Source organism: Saccoglossus kowalevskii, chromosome 20, assembly GCF_978046115.1.
Source record: "Saccoglossus kowalevskii chromosome 20, keSacKowa6.1, whole genome shotgun sequence".
Lineage (NCBI taxonomy): Eukaryota > Metazoa > Hemichordata > Enteropneusta > Harrimaniidae > Saccoglossus > Saccoglossus kowalevskii.
In genome coordinates this window covers 12,997,407-13,017,405 of record NC_140660.1, presented here as the reverse complement: position 1 = coordinate 13,017,405, position 19,999 = coordinate 12,997,407, and the positions used below count along the sequence as shown (strand labels likewise).

The following is a 19,999-nucleotide window of genomic DNA, read 5'->3' as shown; positions in this document are numbered from 1 at the left end:
TGAATTACATTTTTATGTTTTGTAAAACTTACGTTTTATCTGCCAATGTCTATTTTATGTTGTTTATGTATATTTTTATTTTATGTCAAATAAAATATTCTTTTCTGGTCTATTCTATTCTACGCTCACCCATTATTGCTCACCCTATGTCGTGTCTTACGCCCACTCGCGGATATTGAAATAAACGCCCTCAAGTGGTGATGTGCAAATGTTTTTATTATTCAAAATGGCGGCGCACATCGAGCGAGCATGTTCATTTTGATATTTTCACATTTTCGAAATTTTTACCACTTTAAGACAGTAACCACTGAACAATTTTTTAACACATCGTGTTTAATGTAGTATGATCATGTCTACTGACGATGTTGACGATTGTCAGCAAATTTCCATTGAAATACGACGATGTAAACAACAAACGAATGTTGTTTCTCGAGTGACAGCGGAATTTACAAGACTGCAAGTGATAAGATGTGTCATCTCGGAAATCAGTTCAGAAACATGCACGGAGAAGTTGGTAAGCTATTCTTTTATTAAACAGCATTCTTCGATTTTTTTAGTTTCGACTTTTTAGGCTGAAGTTTAGTTGTAAAACGGTATTTATTAAATGTTCATGGGTCAAATGTTACACAGCCAGGATCCTAAGGATTAATAAATCTCCCCGTTTTAGTTTAAGTAAATAGAGATCACCGATTCCGAGGAAGAGTGTTCTCGCTTAGAATCGCCAGCAACTTTAAGGGTGAAGTGGTTCTGTATCATAAACCACAATATTACTTGAATTATTTTCAACAACTGCACTAATGTATAAAAACAGCACAAAACATTGAACCTGAACAAGAACTATGGGCGATGAGTTATTATTTCATGTGTGAACTGAACAGAATTCAAGATGTAGTGACGTCAAAACGTTGCGTGGGATTCAACAAATGCAAAATAATTTTTTGAGTTTTTCCACGTTTTAATAATAATATGCTAGACTCATTCGATGATGTTCATTTTGATAAAGTAAGAATATCTCATCACGGTATTTCCACCCGATTGACATTGAACTATGGGAAAAAGAAATTCAGGTTTAAAATTAAATCATTTGTTTTTTTGGGACAGACGTTCTGTCCATGGATTATGTGAGATTTTTCATTGAATGGAAAATCACCTGATGTTTGCATCATTTTAATTTTATGCGTGAGTTGAGTGAGATTCAAAATGATGTCGTGTATGACTTAAATTAATATTGGATTGCTGCATTAACTGAATCAGCTAATTCAATTTTTGATATTTTCAAATTATCATCACAAATTCTAGAAAGCAATTAACTTTTCTATTTACTATTGACACAGTCCTTCAATTATATAAATATTTATAAATTTGAAATTGAAGTTGATGTGGACTGACATTGGAATATTTACATATGAAATCATTCACACTCCACTCATTCACTAGAAATATTACTCAATTCATGGCCTGAATTGCACAGATTCGTGTTTGCTACAAAAACGCCATTTTCCTCAGATACAGCACTAAGCGCTTTCCTTTGATGATAAGTAAGCTCGTTCAGAGAAAAAGCTAGCAACACGTTTATTTGATTCCGCCATTTTAATTTTACCAACTAATGTGTAGTTTCTGTTGTGAGTTCTGATTGGGTGATGCAAAAGACCCGAAGTGAATCTTTATAACCGTTTAAGGGCATGCGACATACAGTAAATCGTGGTGAAATCTGCCAAGGGTTAATGTTGAGGCTTCAACCGAATAAATGCTCCTTTGCTGGCAAAGATGTACTCCATTATGCTCATTATATTTTCATATTCATCTGGAATGGACGTGAGAAACATTCAAACTGTTGTAACTTCTCTACATATTGGCAAATTTTAGATTTAACATTTTTCTATTTTTTAGGTGGCTTTAAATCTAGCTTACCTTGCTTTCAAAATTACAATATATGTAAATTTTGCAGACCAATCTGTCTAAACATCACACATATTAAAACATACATAAATAGTAAAAATATAAATTGAAATTATTTATAAAATTTGATACTCACTTTAAAAATTGAAAGTTTTCATAAAAAGTTAAAGCAAGGTGAGTTGAGTTAAGCTCCGATTGTATTGTATATGACAACTAGTAACATTTAAATTCACAATAACAATATGTGTAACGCTCATATTAATAAATAATACTTTTTATGACATGGAAACTTGAAAAATTACAAAACCTAAAATGTTTTATAAATGCTTTCATTTAGAAAAAAATATGTGCTTCAATTTTCAGAAATCTGCTCCTAAACTCTTTTTTTTACTACAGGAATCTACTTTGGAAGGTTTTTGTTCTATTCTGGCAACCAGCCAACAATGTTGGTTACAGTGTACGGAGGAATCTGACAGGTTGCTGGAGGCCTACAATGACCTGGTGATCACACTCATTAATTATGCTAATTTACCAACTGAAAAGACCAATGAAAATGAAGGTATGTAATCATTACCTTATATGGTAGTAGTGTATGCTAATTTACCAACAGAGAAGACCAATGAAGATGAAGGTATGTAATAATTACCTTATATGGTTGTAGTTTATGCTAATTTACCAACTGAAAAGACCAATGAAGATGAAGGTATGTAATAATTGCCTTATATGGTAGTAGTGTATGCTAATTTACCAACAGAAAAGACCAATGAAGATGAAGGTATGTAATAATTACCTTATATGGCAGTAGTGTATGCTAATTTACCAACAGAAAAGACCAATGAAGATGAAGGTATGTAATAATTACCTTATATGGCAATAGTGTATAGATACACAAATGATTACTTTGTATGATAATGATGTGTAAATATTCAAATGATCACCTCATATCATAGTGCTGTATAGATATGCAAATTATTACCTTATATGGTATTGCAGTGAAATGGTTAACACATGTATTATTCTTGATTTACGCAAACTATGACCTCATATGGCAGTGGTGCATATATATAAGCAAATGATTACCTTATAAGGTAGTGGTATGTGGATATGCAAATGATTACCTTATATGGTAGTGGTATGTAGATATGCAAATGATTACCTTATAAGGTATTGGCATGTAGATATGCAAATGATTACCTTATAAGGTAGTGGTATGTAAATATGCAAATGATTACCTGATAAGGTAGTGGTGTGTAGATGTGCAAATGATCACCTTATACGGTAGTGGTATGTAAATATGCAAATGATTACCTTATAAGGTATTGGCATGTATATATGCAAATGATTACCTTATAAGGTATTGGCATGCATATATGCAAATGATTACCTTATAAGGTAGTGGTTTGTAAATATGCAAATGATTACCTTATAAGGTAGTGGTATGTAGATATGCAAATGATTACCTTATAAGGTAGTGGCATGTAGATATGCAAATGATTACCTTATAAGGTATTGGCATGTATATATGCAAATGATTACCTTATAAGGTAGTGGTATGTAAATATGCAAATGATTACTTTATAAGGTAGTGGTATGTAAATATGCAAATGATTACCTTATAAGGTAGTGGCATGTAGATATGCAAATGATTACCTGATAAGGTAGTAGTATGTAGATATGCAAATGATTACCTTATAAAGTAGTGGTATGTAGATATGCAAATGGTTACCTTATAAGGTAGTGGTATGTAGATATGCAGATGATTACCTTATAAAGTAGTGGTATGTAGATATGCAAATGATTACCTTATACGGTAGTGGTATGTAGATATGCAAATGATTACCTTATAAGGTAGTGGTATGTAAATATGCAAATGATTACCTTATAAGGTAGTGGTGTGTAAATATGTTACTCTTAATTTATGTTAATATTTTTTTTCCTTCCCAGTTGATACAGAGAATCTCATTAAATACATTCCAAATAAAGCATCCTTTGTTTTCAAGACGTTTACTGCCGTACTGAATCACCTTTGTGCGCTTTCTGATGATGATGAACAGTTACATTTTAATAAGAGTTTTATTCGTACAAATGCTGCTGACTTTATGATACTGAGTGCTAGACATGTTGAAATCCATCACTGGAGTAATGAAACCACAAGACAACAATCATTAGGTAAAGACTGCACCAAAAGAATGAGAATAAAATGAACCTCTCTTTCAAACTTTGATTTGGGTTTATTTTAGACTTAGGTGGGATTATATATTCATCACTGGAGTAATGAAACCACAAGACAACAATCATTAGGTAAAGACTACACCAAAAGAATGAGAATAAAATGAGCCTCTCTTTCAAATTTTGATTTAGGTTTATTTTAGACTTAGACGGGATTATATATTCATTACTGGAGTAATGAAACCACAAGACAACAATCATTAGGTAAAGACTGCACCAAAAGAATGAGAATAAAATGAGCCTCTCTTTCAAACTTTGATTTGAGTTTATTTTACACTTAGATGGGATTATATATTCATTACTGGAGTAATGAAATCACAAGACAACGATCATTAGGTAAAGACTGCACCAAAAGAATGAGGATAAAATGAGCCTCTCTTTCAAACTTTGATTTGGGTTTATTTTAGACTTAGATGGGATTATATGTTCATTAAATGTTTATTTTCAAAGTCAGAAAATGTTAAAAAGTTGAGTGTTGAATGTAGAATTATTGCTGCTGTACAGAATGCAATAGTTTGTACAATTCAAAACATTTTTTGTTGACATTTTGAAATGACAACTATTACTTCAAACAGGACATAGATAAATCATAATAAGATTGTAACAAGACGACTGCCTTCATACGTACTTTGTGATAGTCTCATCATATTTTTTTGAAGAAAGGGGAATTTTTTTTTAGATTTGAATTATATTTTTATACTGGTATATTTAAACTATTTTTTTAGATTTAAATTCAAATTTTTATTAGAATTACATTATTATTTTAGATTTAATTTTTTTATAGATTCAAATTATTTTATTAAAATTCAACTATCATTTTAGATTTTTTTTTAATTTTTCTTTTAGATAATCTTTCTTGATACTATTCATATAGTTATAGATTAAATTATTTCTTTTTAAATTAAATAATATTTCTAGATTTTTTTTTTTTTTACATTTTTAGATTTAACTTATTTTTTTTTCTAGTTTTTCAGGATCTGCTATGTCAATACTGCCATAGTTCTTCTATACAGCAACTGTTTCGAGGAACCCCAGAAGATGAAGATTCCAAGGCTATTTTTAGAAAAGGCATTTTTGGTAGAATTCTTATCAAATTACGACAACATCTAACAAGAGACACCTGGAAAGTTGATCTTTCAAGTCGTCACATCTTTAAATGGTGTCTTTTCCATGTTAAGGTAATTTCAAACTTTTTTCATACCACCACCGGAGGGGGCTTTTTTCTACAACTGTTTTGTGATCACTTAATCTTGTCAGTCAGTTAGTAATTATGTCCATTTTGACTAAAATTAACAAAAATTGTAGAAAAATGCAAAAAGTTGTAAAATTTTGTGCCACAAATATTGGGAGGATGATCCCCAAAAGGTCGCACATCCTGGTATGTCTGGGGGTATAGATTCACTATCAAAGTGAGTTTCTCAACTATTTCTTTCTATAATGCAAGTAGCTGTGATTGTTCAAAAGTTCAAAAACAGTTGAAAATATTGGACAACAATACCCCAGAAAATGCCAGGATGTGTGACCTTTAGGGGTCATGCATAAGTTTTTAGGGCTATTTAGTTTGACCATCTTGTCAATCATCCAAAATTTCAACCACATTGAAGTGTTTTAGAATACAAAATAACATTAAATTTTTAAATTTTCAGTGTAGAAATTCATTATTATAAAAATGCTTTGTCAGAAAATCAACATTTCCATAGAAACACAATTACTTGTGATGTTTCTTGGCCGAACTCACTGACAATTCTTCTTCCTATTGAGCATCCCTATCTTAGTGACTTTCAGATCGAATATTTCCAACAGAATTGTTGTTCCCAGATGACCCTCTATCTTACTGACAATTCTTGATGTCTTTTTAGCATCCCTATCTTGGTGATCATTTAGATGGAATATTTTCACCATCATTGCTGTTTCTTGATGACTATCAGGTAAATTGTAGAAACCATATTTCTGTTCAAAATGTGTTTAAAATATTCTTGAACTACCATATTTGTTGTATTAGAAGTGCATGCAATAAATGACCTGTTGTGAACAAGTGTGATGACTATGAGTTGCAACCAAAACAAGCATTTTGGGCTTTGCCCTCGTTTGGGGTGCATTGCTATTAGATCAAATATGGTACTTTTGCCTCTGATGTTTTTTTAATCACCAGGGGGCTTTTTGTACACACATCAGGCAGCATGAGGGGGTGGGATCTCAAGGTACAGGTGACATAGTTGAAAAATGACAAGCTTAATTTATTGATTGTTTAAATTAATTTCTTTTCTTTATTTAATTACATGTGTTAATTAATGATTTTCTGATTTTGCATTTTTTTAGATTGAAAATAAAATTCTTGGGATACAGTGTTTACATCATATCATTAATAATGTGGTAAGTATAATTAAACAGCACCTGATTACTTCATATACACTCTATTAATCCAACAGGTCCTAATTCATGGTCTATACAATTTTATGCATTTCCCTTGGCAACCAAAGATGCGGTTTCATTAGCTCTATACTGATTGGTTCCTTACTGCTTCTGCTAATGACTGGTGTGAAATGTGACAAACTATTACATCATATGAATTCATGCAGTGTTTCATATACAGAGAAACACTCCTCACTGCGTATTACTTCATATTACAAGATTTTTCAGAATGTTACCCACCCTTACTTTTATCTGCCCTTGACATGTTAGTACATCTAGTGTGAAGCTTATTTGTTGGCAGTGGATTCCAATTTACTCCAACTTTAAAAATTAGCTTCACTCTACAAACACTTTGATGCATTTATTGTTGTAATCCACTACAGCTATTCTACCATCATTACACACTGCTACACCATGGGGCCAACTCAGTCCATCCTTGTCACTATCAATCCTGCAAATAAACTGACCATTGCTGTCATGCTTAGTGACTTTATGATTACTGCTTACATATACATAATCATTCCGATCTACAGCCACTCCTATGGGACATCTCATTGTACTGTCACCAGTGGAAGAGAATTCAAACATAAACTGGTCATCAGAATTGAATACCTGAATACGGTGGTTTAAATAATCTGGCACATATACCATCCCTTTACTGTTAATAGCTAACAAGTAAGGTGAATTGAACTCTCCTTGCATATTTCCACTTTTCCCAAATGACGTAATATACACACGACTCTGGGTATACTTTCTAATACAATCCTTACTCCACTCACTCACATACACATTCTTAGTAACAGGATTAATTGCAATTCCACATGGTTCATCAATTTGAGAGCTTCTAAACTTTCTAATCAACTTTCCGTATTCATCACTCACAACTACTTGTTTGTTATTGTTATCTGTCATAAAGTATTCATTATCATCTGATATTGCTACATCACATGGTCTGAATGTCTTTGCAAACTGACCAGTGAATGTAAATGATTGTTTGTAATTTCCATCTCTGTCATGCATAGTCACTCTGTTGTTATCAGCTGTGACAAAGTCACCATGTTTATTTATGGTTATTCCCACAGGATCGCTGAGCTGTCCTGCACTTCCTGCTTTTCCCACTGTCTGTACTAATCCTCTGATAAGAGGAATATGGAATGGTGATCCTGGTATATGTTCGTTACCAATCGTCATGGCAACTTGCTGTTTTCGTTCCGTTTTTCCTGTTATCATCACATGATATGTCCCATTGTTATTGTCTGTAATGTCAATGTTTTCCCATGATGCACCAGGGGTCTTTGTTTTCACTTGGATATTTTGACGGGGAATGATTTGTTTTCCTCTGGAATCTCTGGTTGTGATGAGCAGTTTGACAGGTACACCTTTCACAAGTTGTTTTGGAATGTTTTCAACTGTACTTTTGGATGGACAGACATCACATTTGATCACTCCTATCAATGCATGTGCAGCAAAGTCACTACTGGGCTGGAACTCAATGATATCATGACTGATTGGTGGTATTGTTTCCATAGCAACCATCTCTTTTATGCGCTTTGTAGTTTCCGGCTTGGTCGATAGTAAGTGTACAGCATTCCCATGATGCACCAGTGTTTCTAGATAATGATGTGTGCTGACTATGTTGCCATGGTGAAATTCCCAATCATTGATATTCATTGCTGCATCTTTCAGGTCCATCCTAGCACTTTCATCCAAGGCATCTATCAGCATCTTTTCTTCTCTCTTTACTCTCTCCATCACTTCCTTTGTCCTTCTCTTAACTTTCTCTTTCTCTGCCTCACACTGCTTTCTGATTTCTTCTCTTGTAGATTCAGCTGCTACTTTTTCTTCTTTCACTTGCTTCTCTTTCACTTTTAACTGTCCTAACATTTCCTTCAGTTGTGTTTTATACTCATCTGCTACCTCCTGTAAATCTCTATGTACGTGTTCAGGAACTCTATGTTTAACTATGGTACAGTCACTGCATACAGGTATTTGACAAGTGTCACAGTAAAATTTCAGCTGGCTGTCTTTATGGACACTGCAGAAAACTTTGGACTGTACCTTTAGATGACCCCTAGATTGTATCTCTCTGTACTTGTCAATTGTAAGCACTTCATGAGAACGGAGTGCTGGAATGCGTTCATGGACAGTAACACATACATCACAGCAAAACTGAGGACAATCTACACACCTGTGAGTTGCTGTCTTCTCTTGACATGTTTCACACACTGGTGGATGGTCAGTACTCGGCTGTCTCTGTTTCTGGAATGTGTCAAGTAGGCTTGTTAAAAAGAAATTAGACTTCAGTTCCTGGATGGGTGTGTCACACTGAATTCTACATGTTGCACACTTCAAAACACCCCCAGATTTATCCTTAAAAGTTACCAAACATTGCTGACAGAATGTATGAAGACATGGTAGAACTTTAGGATTCTTGTAGATCTCCAAACAGATGGAACAGCTGAGGAAATCCTCAGTAACTTCGTCTAGGAGAGACTTGTTGGGTACAGCCATAGCCATTATAGTAACGTTGGTTGTATTGATTTTACTCCCTAGCATAGTGAAAATTCACAATATGTATTTTCCTCATTATTGGTATTCACAATAGCTGCATGGGTTCAATGCTTTTCAAATCACTGTCAACTTAAGGGGTCTTCTGTATACTCTTGGATTTATGTCAAACCCTCGGTGTCATGTGACTATGTTTACACAGACTTTTTATTCTTGCAGATCTCCAAATAGAACAGCCTAGGAAATCGTCATTAATTTCATCTGGGAGGGAAATGTTGAATGCAGCCATATTAAATGGCTGGAGTAATTGTAGTACTCTCTAGGGAAGCGAAAATCAACAATATAATATATGCATTTCCTTATTGCTGTTTACAATGGCTGCATGACAAGCTGGTTTTACTGCTTTTCAAATCATTGTCAGCCTAAGGGGTCTTTTGTATACATACAAGTGTATTCAACCTTTGGATTTATGCCAAACACAAGATACTTATCACATAACTTTGTTAAAGCTGACCTTTGACCCTGTTTGACCCTGTTTGACCCACATTTAAGTCGTTTACAGGTATTTCAACTTATTGGATATGATGGACATTTTATCACAATATTTTGTTTTAAAAGTGCTGTTTAATTATAGATTTGGATGCATGTCATTTTGGTGTGTTTACCCGGTATTAATCATGGTTTTTGAGAGAATAGTGTAAAATCATTCTTCTATGAAAAATAAATAGTATTCCCCAGAATATCCTAAAAACTCATTACAATCATAATTATTTTATTTATAACAAGATATATTTTTCACTATATGTCTCCAAATGATATTTTCTGATAGTTGACAAGATATTTTCCCCCATAGTAACCAATGTTAAATGGCTCAAATATATGTTTTTAGCATTTTTTTTATACATAAAGTAGTTCCATGTTCATATGTTTTAATGTGACTTTTGAAAAAAACAACATAAAATAAAACAATAGTGTAAAAATCATGGAAATCAGAGTACTGTAAAATCTGTATTAGAAACCGCGGCTTCTATTAAAATGGTACAATGCAACAGAGGGGATGCGGCTTCTATTAGAGCATCTACACATATGAGAAATGATGAATTTTTGATTCTCAATTATTCAAAAACAATGGGTGCGTCTTCTATTAGGGATGCGGCTTCTAATACAGATTTTACAGTATTCGTTAAATATCCACAAATGACCTTGAAAGTGGACATGGTTAACACACTTTTGAATTTTCTAAGTGTCGCTAAGTTACCTCTGATTGGTAGTCCAGTTGAATTAGAAATCTCAGTTGTATGCATTTGAAAAGAAATTCAATTCAAAATGGCTGCCAGAGTAAATAAGGTTGAACACTGCTGCCAAACAACAGTCATTGTTTCCATGGAAACAAATTTCAGGTGCCTAAATTTGTTGTTTGTTTTTTGTTGTTTATTTGATGGAACCTTCCACATAACAAAATATAAAATATTTGTTGTTCTTTAAAGTTTCTGCATTGTTAGCTCAATGGATCCATACATGTAGGTCTATATACAAATACTGTAAATGTATTAATTATTCACTGGATTTTAATTTATAAATGTCATGGAGTTTTCTTTGATCACTTCATTCTTCAATGTCCTTTGCTTGGACTAAGGATTTCATTCTACCTTCTATTCCAGGGCATGACAGCTATTATCCATGACCACCCCTTTTCATTTTTACTCTTCCAGGAAGTCCTTGACCTTGTGTGACCTTAGTTTTGTGGTACCCGCTTATGGAGGGGCAGCACCCAGCCTTTTTATAGTTATTGTATTTTTTTTATTGTATTTTAAATTGAGATTATATGGTATTTTAGTTTAGCTATTAAATATGTAATTTAGCTAATTCAAGATGTTGCTAATTTAAAATAAATTATAAATAAAGTTTGAATTTTATTTTATTAATATTTATTTCTAACAGAATGCTACAGAACTGAAATGGTATGGCACTGTACAAACAACTTTATTCACAGGAAGTAGTGATGTTGGAAGTACTACTGCCATGTTTAGTAGACTTGCTGGGTGTAATAGAAAGGTCACCACAAAAGACTGATGAACCACACAAGGTAACGTTAATATCAGTAAACTCTAGTTAATATTAGTCAGATGAGTTAATATATTGGTACTGTTAGGTTAGTATCAGTCAGGAGAGGTTAATATTGGTGAGGCCAGGTTAATATTGGTGAGGTCAGCTCAATATTAGTCACATGGGTTAATATATTGGTACTGCAGGTTGGTATCAGTCAAATGAAATTAATATTGGTGAGGCCCGGTTAATATCAGCCAGGTCAAGTTAATATCAGTTAAGTCAGTTTAATATCAATGTGATCAAGTTAATATCGGTCAGATCAATTTATAATCAATCCAGTCAAGTCAAATTAATTAATCAGGTCAATAAATGTCAAGTCAGGTTAATATCTCTCAGATTAGGTTATCATCAGCCAGCTCAGGTCAGGTCAATATCAGTCATGTCAATGTTAAAGTGCCTGTGAAATGGCTGCTATTTTCACGCCTAAAATGATCCATTGATACATAAATATTATTAATTTTTATGTTTCTAAGCATGAATTATTTTTTTAAGTGAAAAAATGTGTTTTAAACTCAATCTACGGCAACTTTATTTTTGTGTATTTTAAAACGAGGCTCCTTATTAGCTTCTTATTTGCATACAGAAATTCCCCTTGTGACGTCAGAAGGGGAAGTCGCATGGCAGCTTGCATTGCCGATACGTGTAAATAAGGCAAATTTCTTCTGCAGTTTTCTCATCTTTGACTAAATTTTCACTTATGTACTTTTTCGTCGAGAAGGAATGGACCTCAATGAACACATAGTATCAATTTTTGTTGCATGGGGTTGAGTTAGATGCGAAATATGTCTGTTCTGGTGTAGCTGATCATCAGCGGCGCACGTTTGTACACTGTCGCTGGACAAAAGAGAATTTGACGTCGGAATTATCTCGTTATTTAGCAGGTCACCAGGCACGTCACTACACTGTTCTTTTTCATCGATCGTCTGAGTAAAACTTTTAAAATTAAAATAAAAGAGAACATATTTTGACATTGTAAACATTAGACTATAGTGATCACTATAAAATAATAAAAAAAACGACAAATCACAGTTACTAAATAAATGACAGCCGCATGGAAATAAATTGAAATTTTGTTGAAATACGTGAACGCGTCGGGTCACGACGAGGGCAAGTGCGTTACAGTCTGTAAAAGCGGCGTTTAATTGGATAACAAAAATAATCAAGATCGACACACGTACAGATAAATTCAGAGTGGATTCGAGTTAGCGTGATCATAATTATAACACCATATTAAAACTTTATTTAGTGGAAACACATTGACCAAGCCCGGATTCTTATTTCATAAATTATTACGCAGATCAAGCTGCAAGCATGGAGGTAAAAAAGAACAGAGGTGTGAATTCGACATTCAACACCAATCACCAAACAATTCAGAAACTTTTAGCCTTCGAAAATGAAAACAATTGGCAGTGTGTAAGGGCTGTGTAATTTCCTGTTTGTCCGACGCTTCGTTTTCGTGTCACTGTCAAAATTATTGCTACCTTTTACTTAACAGGAACTAAATGGTCTCTATAAAACGATAATCAGGATCGCAAAAAAGTCAACTCATTTGAAACACTTGCCGGACGTCCCTCTCTCTTCTGATATCCGCCTCGGTGATCATGGTCCGGAATCTATTTCTTTCAAAAGTGTTGCGCCAGGTTTATGTTGTCGGCGTTTCTCTTTAAACTTAGTTGTTTTTTTCATGGACGAGGACAGTTTTTCCAAAAAAAAAAAAGGAATCTGAGGTTAAGTGGCTTTCGTCCACTGATGTCGAACCTTCGGATCGATTAGAAACGTGTGAATACTTACACTATGACTATACATTTCACTGCAACTGCCCACAACACAACATCTAAAAACTCTCTCTCTCAAAAAAAGAAAATAGACAAAAAAAGAAAGAAAAAAACGGCGACTGAAAAATGTAAATCGTTTAAAAGTATACTGAATGACCAGTGTTATTACAGCTCAGGGGTATGACTTCCTCTCACATTTTGGCATTTGGTGGCGCACTTTTGGCGAGAGTCGGAAATCCGGAAACAGTCGACCGTTTCAGGATAGGTGGGCGTGGCTACAACACGAGAAATATCCCAAATTTTCTTGGATACGAGTAATCATTTTCAGCAAAAAAATCAATACCTGCCCATTTCAGTGGGACACAGATCTAAAATGGGAAACGTGTAGGTGGGCATTGCACAGGCACTTTAAGTTAGTATGAATGAGGTCAAGTCAATACCAGTCAAATCGGTTTAATATTCGTCTGGTGAGGTAATTAACTGTCAATACAAGGTCAGATTATTGAATACCAGCCAGAATGCTAATCACTGACAAACATTCCCTTTTCACGTTTCAGGTCAATAAATATGATGATGTGTTTCAGATCTTACTGTCCAATATGGAGTTTGAACAGAAGATAATGCTCAGAAGGGTGTATACAAAATATTTACATTTATTTGTACAGAGAATGGGCATTACTGTGGTTAAACACTTCAAGGTATTAAAACATGCTTGTCCTATAATACATACTTATACATGTATAAATAATGATCTATTGATACACTTCATTACACACTATAAACACCTCTATATGTAACCTATACATAATTTATTGTTCAATCCATTAGAAATAAAGTCCTGCATGGGGATATTATTGATTTGCATTGTACAATATTTTAAATGTATAGTTAATACACTTCCAAATGTTATGGCAACAAGATACAAAAGTTTTAAATAGTCATCTCCATGGAAGTTATTATTGCATTTACTGACCCTGGCAACAAGATACAAAAGTTTTAAATAGTCATCTCCATGGAGATTATTATTGCATTTACTGACCCTGGCAACAAGATACAAAAGTTTTAAATAGTCATCTCCATGGAGGTTATTATTGCATTTACTGACCCTGGCAACAAGATACAAAAGTTTTAAATAGTCATCTCCATGGAAGTTATTATTGCATTTACTGACCCTGGCAACAAGATACAAAAGTTTTAAATAGTCATCTCCATGGAAGTTATTATTGCATTTACTGACCTTGGCAACAAGATACAAAAGTTTTAAATAGTCATCTCTATGGAGGTTATTATTGCATTTACTGACCCTGGCAACAAGATACAAAAGTTTTAAATAGTCATCTCCATGGAAGTTATTATTGCATTTACTGACCTTGGCAACAAGATACAAAAGTTCTAAATAGTCATCTCTATGGAGGTTATTATTGCATTTACTAACCCTGACAACAAGATACAAAAGTTTTAAATAGTCATCTCCATGGAAGTTATTATTGCATTTACTGACCCTGGCAACAAGATACAAAAGTTTTAAATAGTCATCTCCATGGAAGTTATTATTGCATTTACTGACCCTGGCAACAAGATACAAAAGTTTTAAATAGTCATCTCCATGGAAGTTATTATTGCATTTACTGACCCTGGCAACAAGATACAAAAGTTTTAAATAGTCATCTCCATGGAGGTTATTATTGCATTTACTGACCCTGGCAACAAGATACAAAAGTTTTAAATAGTCATCTCCATGGAAGTTATTATTGCATTTACTGACCCTGGCAACAAGATACAAAAGTTTTAAATAGTCATCTCCATGGAAGTTATTATTGCATTTACTGACCCTGGCAACAAGATACAAAAGTTTTAAATAGTCATCTCCATGGAGGTTATTATTGCATTTACTGACCCTGGCAACAAGATACAAAAGTTTTAAATAGTCATCTCCATGGAAGTTATTATTGCATTTACTGACCCTGGCAACAAGATAGAAAAGTTCTAAATAGTCATCTCCATGGAGGTTATTATTGCATTTACTGACCCTGGCAACAAGATACAAAAGTTTTAATAGTCATCTCCATGGAAGTTATTATTGCATTTACTGACCCTGGCAACAAGATACAAAAGTTTTAAATAGTCATCTCCATGGAAGTTATTATTGCATTTACTGACCCTGGCAACAAGATACAAAAGTTTTAAATAGTCATCTCCATGGAAGTTATTATTGCATTTACTGACCCTGGCAACAAGATACAAAAGTTTTAAATAGTCATCTCCATGGAGGTTATTATTGCATTTACTGACCCTGGCAACAAGATACAAAAGTTTTAAATAGTCATCTCCATGGAAGTTATTATTGCATTTACTGACCCTGGCAACAAGATACAAAAGTTTTAAATAGTCATCTCCATGGAGGTTATTATTGCATTTACTGACCCTGGCAACAAGATACAAAAGTTTTAAATAGTCATCTCCATGGAGGTTATTATTGCATTTACTGACCCTGGCAACAAGATACAAAAGTTTTAAATAGTCATCTCCATGGAGGTTATTATTGCATTTACTGACCCTGGCAACAAGATACAAAAGTTTTAAATAGTCATCTCCATGGAAGTTATTATTGCATTTACTGACCCTGGCAACAAGATACAAAAGTTTTAAATAGTCATCTCCATGGAGGTTATTATTGCATTTACTGACCCTGACAATAAGATACAAAAGTTTTAAATAGTCATCTCTATGGAGGTTATTATTGCATTTACTGACCCTGGCAACAAGATACAAAAGTTTTAAATAGTCATCTCCATGGAGGTTATTATTGCATTTACTGACCCTGGCAACAAGATACAAAAGTTTTAAATAGTCATCTCTATGGAGGTTATTATTGCATTTACTGACCCTGGCAACAAGATACAAAAGTTTTAAATAGTCATCTCCATGGAAGTTATTATTGCATTTACTGACCCTGGCAACAAGATACAAAAGTTTTAAATAGTCATCTCCATGGAAGTTATTATTGCATTTACTGACCCTGGCAACAAGATACAAAAGTTTTAAATAGTCATCTCCATGGAGGTTATTATTGCATTTACTGACCCTGGCAACAAGATACAAAAGTTTTAAATAGTCATCTCCATGGAGGTTATTATTGCATTTACTGACCCTGACAACAAGATACAAAAGTTTTAAATAGTCATCTCCATGGAGGTTATTATTGCATTTACTGACCCTGACAACAAGATACAAAAGTTCTAAATAGTCATCTCCATGGAGGTTATTATTGCATTTACTGGCCCTGGCAACAAGATACAAAAGTTTTAAATAGTCATCTCCATGGAGGTTATTATTGCATTTACTGACCCTGGCAACAAGATACAAAAGTTTTAAATGGTCATCTCCATGGAGGTTATTATTGCATTTACTGACCTTGGCAACAAGATAGAAAAGTTCTAAATAGTCATCTCCATGGAGGTTATTATTGCATTTAGTTACCCTGGCAACAAGATACAAAACTTTTAAATAGTCATCTCCATGGAGGTTATTATTGCATTTACTGACCCTGGCAACAAGATACAAAAGTTCTAAATAGTCATCTCCATGGAGGTTATTATTGCATTTACTGACCCTGGCAACAAGATACAAAAGTTTTAAATAGTCATCTCCATGGAGGTTATTATTGCATTTACTGACCCTGACAACAAGATACAAAAGTTCTAAATAGTCATCTCCATGGAGGTTATTATTGCATTTACTGGCCCTGGCAACAAGATACAAAAGTTTTAAATAGTCATCTCCATGGAGGTTATTATTGCATTTACTGACCCTGGCAACAAGATACAAAAGTTCTAAATAGTCATCTCCATGGAGGTTATTATTGCATTTACTGACCCTGGCAACAAGATACAAAAGTTTTAAATAGTCATCTCCATGGAGGTTATTATTGCATTTACTGACCCTGACAACAAGATACAAAAGTTCTAAATAGTCATCTCCATGGAGGTTATTATTGCATTTACTGGCCCTGGCAACAAGATACAAAAGTTTTAAATAGTCATCTCCATGGAGGTTATTATTGCATTTACTGACCCTGGCAACAAGATACAAAAGTTCTAAATAGTCATCTCCATGGAGGTTATTATTGCATTTACTGACCTTGGCAACAAGATACAAAAGTTTTAAATAGTCATCTCCATGGAGGTTATTATTGCATTTACTGACCCTGGCAACAAGACACAAAAATTTTACATGTAGCTGTTCACTGTGAGAAATTTATGAAATTTATTTTCAATATTTTTTTTTTTATTTCAGAGATTATTTTGGATTATAGCACAATACTTAGAAGTCTATGACGGCCCTGATGAGGTTGCTAGGTTACACATATTAAAATTATTGAATATGCTAATCAGAGAAACATGGCCAAGGTATAGTGATAATGGTTCAAACTGGTCTGACCAGGTTTAAACAGGAAACCTGTATAAACCGGGCTGACCCAGTATAAACTGGAAACCAGTAGAATTAAACCAGTCTGTTTTTTAAGAATATATTTTTCTCTCAACTATGCTGGAACAATGTGAGCGAAAAATATTAAATTGTTTTACCTCAAAATGCATTTTATCACATTTTAGATCACAGCTAACCCAATTTCTATGTCACCTTTTTAGAAATTCAACACACACAGAAACCTATGATGATGGTGAAATCACCCCCAACTTTTTATAATGGGTGTTTGCACTTTTATTTGAAATATTAATATGCATGACTTGTAGGAAATATGTAACTCTTCATCATACTGACTCCTAAATCTGGTCAATAAAACATTAATCTTATTAACTGTACAGAGCCTGTTTAATCTCTAAGTACTTGTTATGGCCATAATTCACAGCACTGGTTGAATTAAATTTTTGTGAATCAACAGAAATTATTGAAAAGTGCAAATAAATTCACAATTCTTGAAAATACCTAGACAAATTTTGTGTTCTGCTGTTACCATAGAAACTAGTGTAAAAACATTCCAATTTAGTCTGTGTGGTGGTGGTGGGGGGGGTGTTGATTTACCGCATAAACAGTTGATAGCTCATTAGAATGCTGGCAACCATGGAAACCAGTGAATTAATTACAGAAACTAGAAATCACCCCCCCCCCCCCCAATCCTTGCACAACTGATGATGCAGCAACTCAAAACCTTTTTTTACAAAGTCAAACATATTCAGATCATCATATTTAACATATTTAGTCACATGACCTTATAATTATGAATGATCTCAGAGTGCAACGTTAAAGTCTGAATCATCAACAAAAAAAAGAAAATTCAAATCGTGACACGTTTCTCTTTGAATCTTACCAGAATATCCTGTCGCATTGATGAATTATTGAAATTATTATTAAAATTGATATATGACATCACTGTGGATGAGACTACAACACCAGACACAGGTGAGTTATTCAGTATTATCAAGGGTAGATAAATGTATGGGCAGGTATGTAGGGTGATATGTGATGAATTCTTGAAATCATTATTAAAATTGATATATAACATCACTGTGGATGAGACTACAACACCAGACACAGGTGAGTTATTCAGTAATATCAAGGGTGGATGAATGTAAGGGCAGGCATGTAGGGTGACATGTGATGAATTATTGAAATTATTATTAAAATTGATATATGACATCACTGTGGATGAGACTACAACACCAGACACAGGCGAGTTATTCAGTAATATCAAGGGTGGATAAATGTAAGGGCAGGTATCTGAGATTAAAAGTTAATTTTGCATGCACATCCTAAAACTCTACTCCATTATTGTTTTTATTTGGTACCACAAAAGTCATTTGAGGTCATTATGAATGAAAAATAATTGACAATGAGTTTGAGTCTGTCATCAGAACTTTTTAACATGTGTTACGTCATCTAGTGCGTGACAATGTTAGTTTTATTCTGTTTACAGTTTTTATTTTATGATCAATTTTCAATTTAATTTCAGTGAATCAAGCAATTCTGGATAGCTGCACTGAATGTTTAGTGTTGCTATGGCGATGTTGCCTTGAGGTTGAACAGAAATTAAGAGAAGTTATGAAAGTCACAGATAATGAAACTGTGTTAAGACTCATTGGTTTTGTGTTATCGGATTGTAACCATGGAAACCAACAAATAGATGCTTTTGTGATTTCTTTATGAATGAGTAATAGAAATATATTAGTGAATGTGTGATGACTGCATCAACAGTTGTGAATTTATGTAAATAAGCTCAATGACATCACAAATAGTTGTGTAGTTATGCAAATGAAGATGCCATCCTCAATCACATTGAAGATACAATGTACATGTATAATGGCCTTGAAGTTATGCATTAATGAAAGATGACATCTCCAACTACGTTTACATCAAGTGAATATTTCAAAATTATTCCACAATTTTGTGTGCTCACCTCGTAACTGACTTTGTCTGTGTGTCTCAAAATCATGTACATTTCAAATCCAGTGTTTTGTATGTAAATAGTTTAGCTACTAAAATTTAATAAAATGGTTAAAATAATGTAATTTGTGTGTAATTTCAAATTCTAATTATCTTTGTGTCTGTTTAAATATTTTTGACTCCCATGTGCGAAGCACAAAATGGGAGTCTTTGCAGTTAGTGTGTCTGTATGTGTGTATGTGTGTGTGTATGTGTGTATGTGTGTGTGTGTGTGTATGTGTGTCCGACTGTTCCACTGCTATCTCAAGAACCATACATCGGTTTTTGATGAAACTTGGTGCATAGATGCTCTGGGCCAATGCGCAGATTTGATTAGGTTTTGGTAAAAATCCATGCTCGTTAATTACCTAATTTGCATGATAATTAGCTAATTTTTAGCTGTTCTATGACTGTTCCACTGATATCTAAAGAACCACTCATTGGATTTTGATGAAACTTGGTACATAGATGCTCTGAACACATGCGCAGATTTGATTAATTTTTGGTAAAAATCCGTGCATATTAATTACCTAATTTGCATGATAATTAGCTATTTTTTAGTGGTTCCATGACTGTTCCACTGATATCTAAACAACCACTCATTGGATTTTGATGAAACTTGGTAC

General features: G+C 33.7%; 1 protein-coding gene and 1 pseudogene across 1 annotated transcript; one reads left to right on the top strand and one right to left on the bottom strand.

Moving 5' to 3' along the window:
- Window positions 1-349: 349 nt before the first annotated feature.
- Window positions 350-19,459, top strand: LOC146730019 (TELO2-interacting protein 2-like; annotated as a pseudogene).
- On the bottom strand, window positions 6,365-9,072 carry LOC146730020 (E3 ubiquitin-protein ligase TRIM71-like). The gene has a single exon (XM_085494290.1). The coding sequence runs from the start codon at window positions 9,055-9,057 to the stop codon at window positions 6,877-6,879; it is 2,181 nt and encodes a 726-aa protein (XP_085350416.1). The 5' UTR covers window positions 9,058-9,072; the 3' UTR covers window positions 6,365-6,876.
- Window positions 19,460-19,999: the final 540 nt, after the last annotated feature.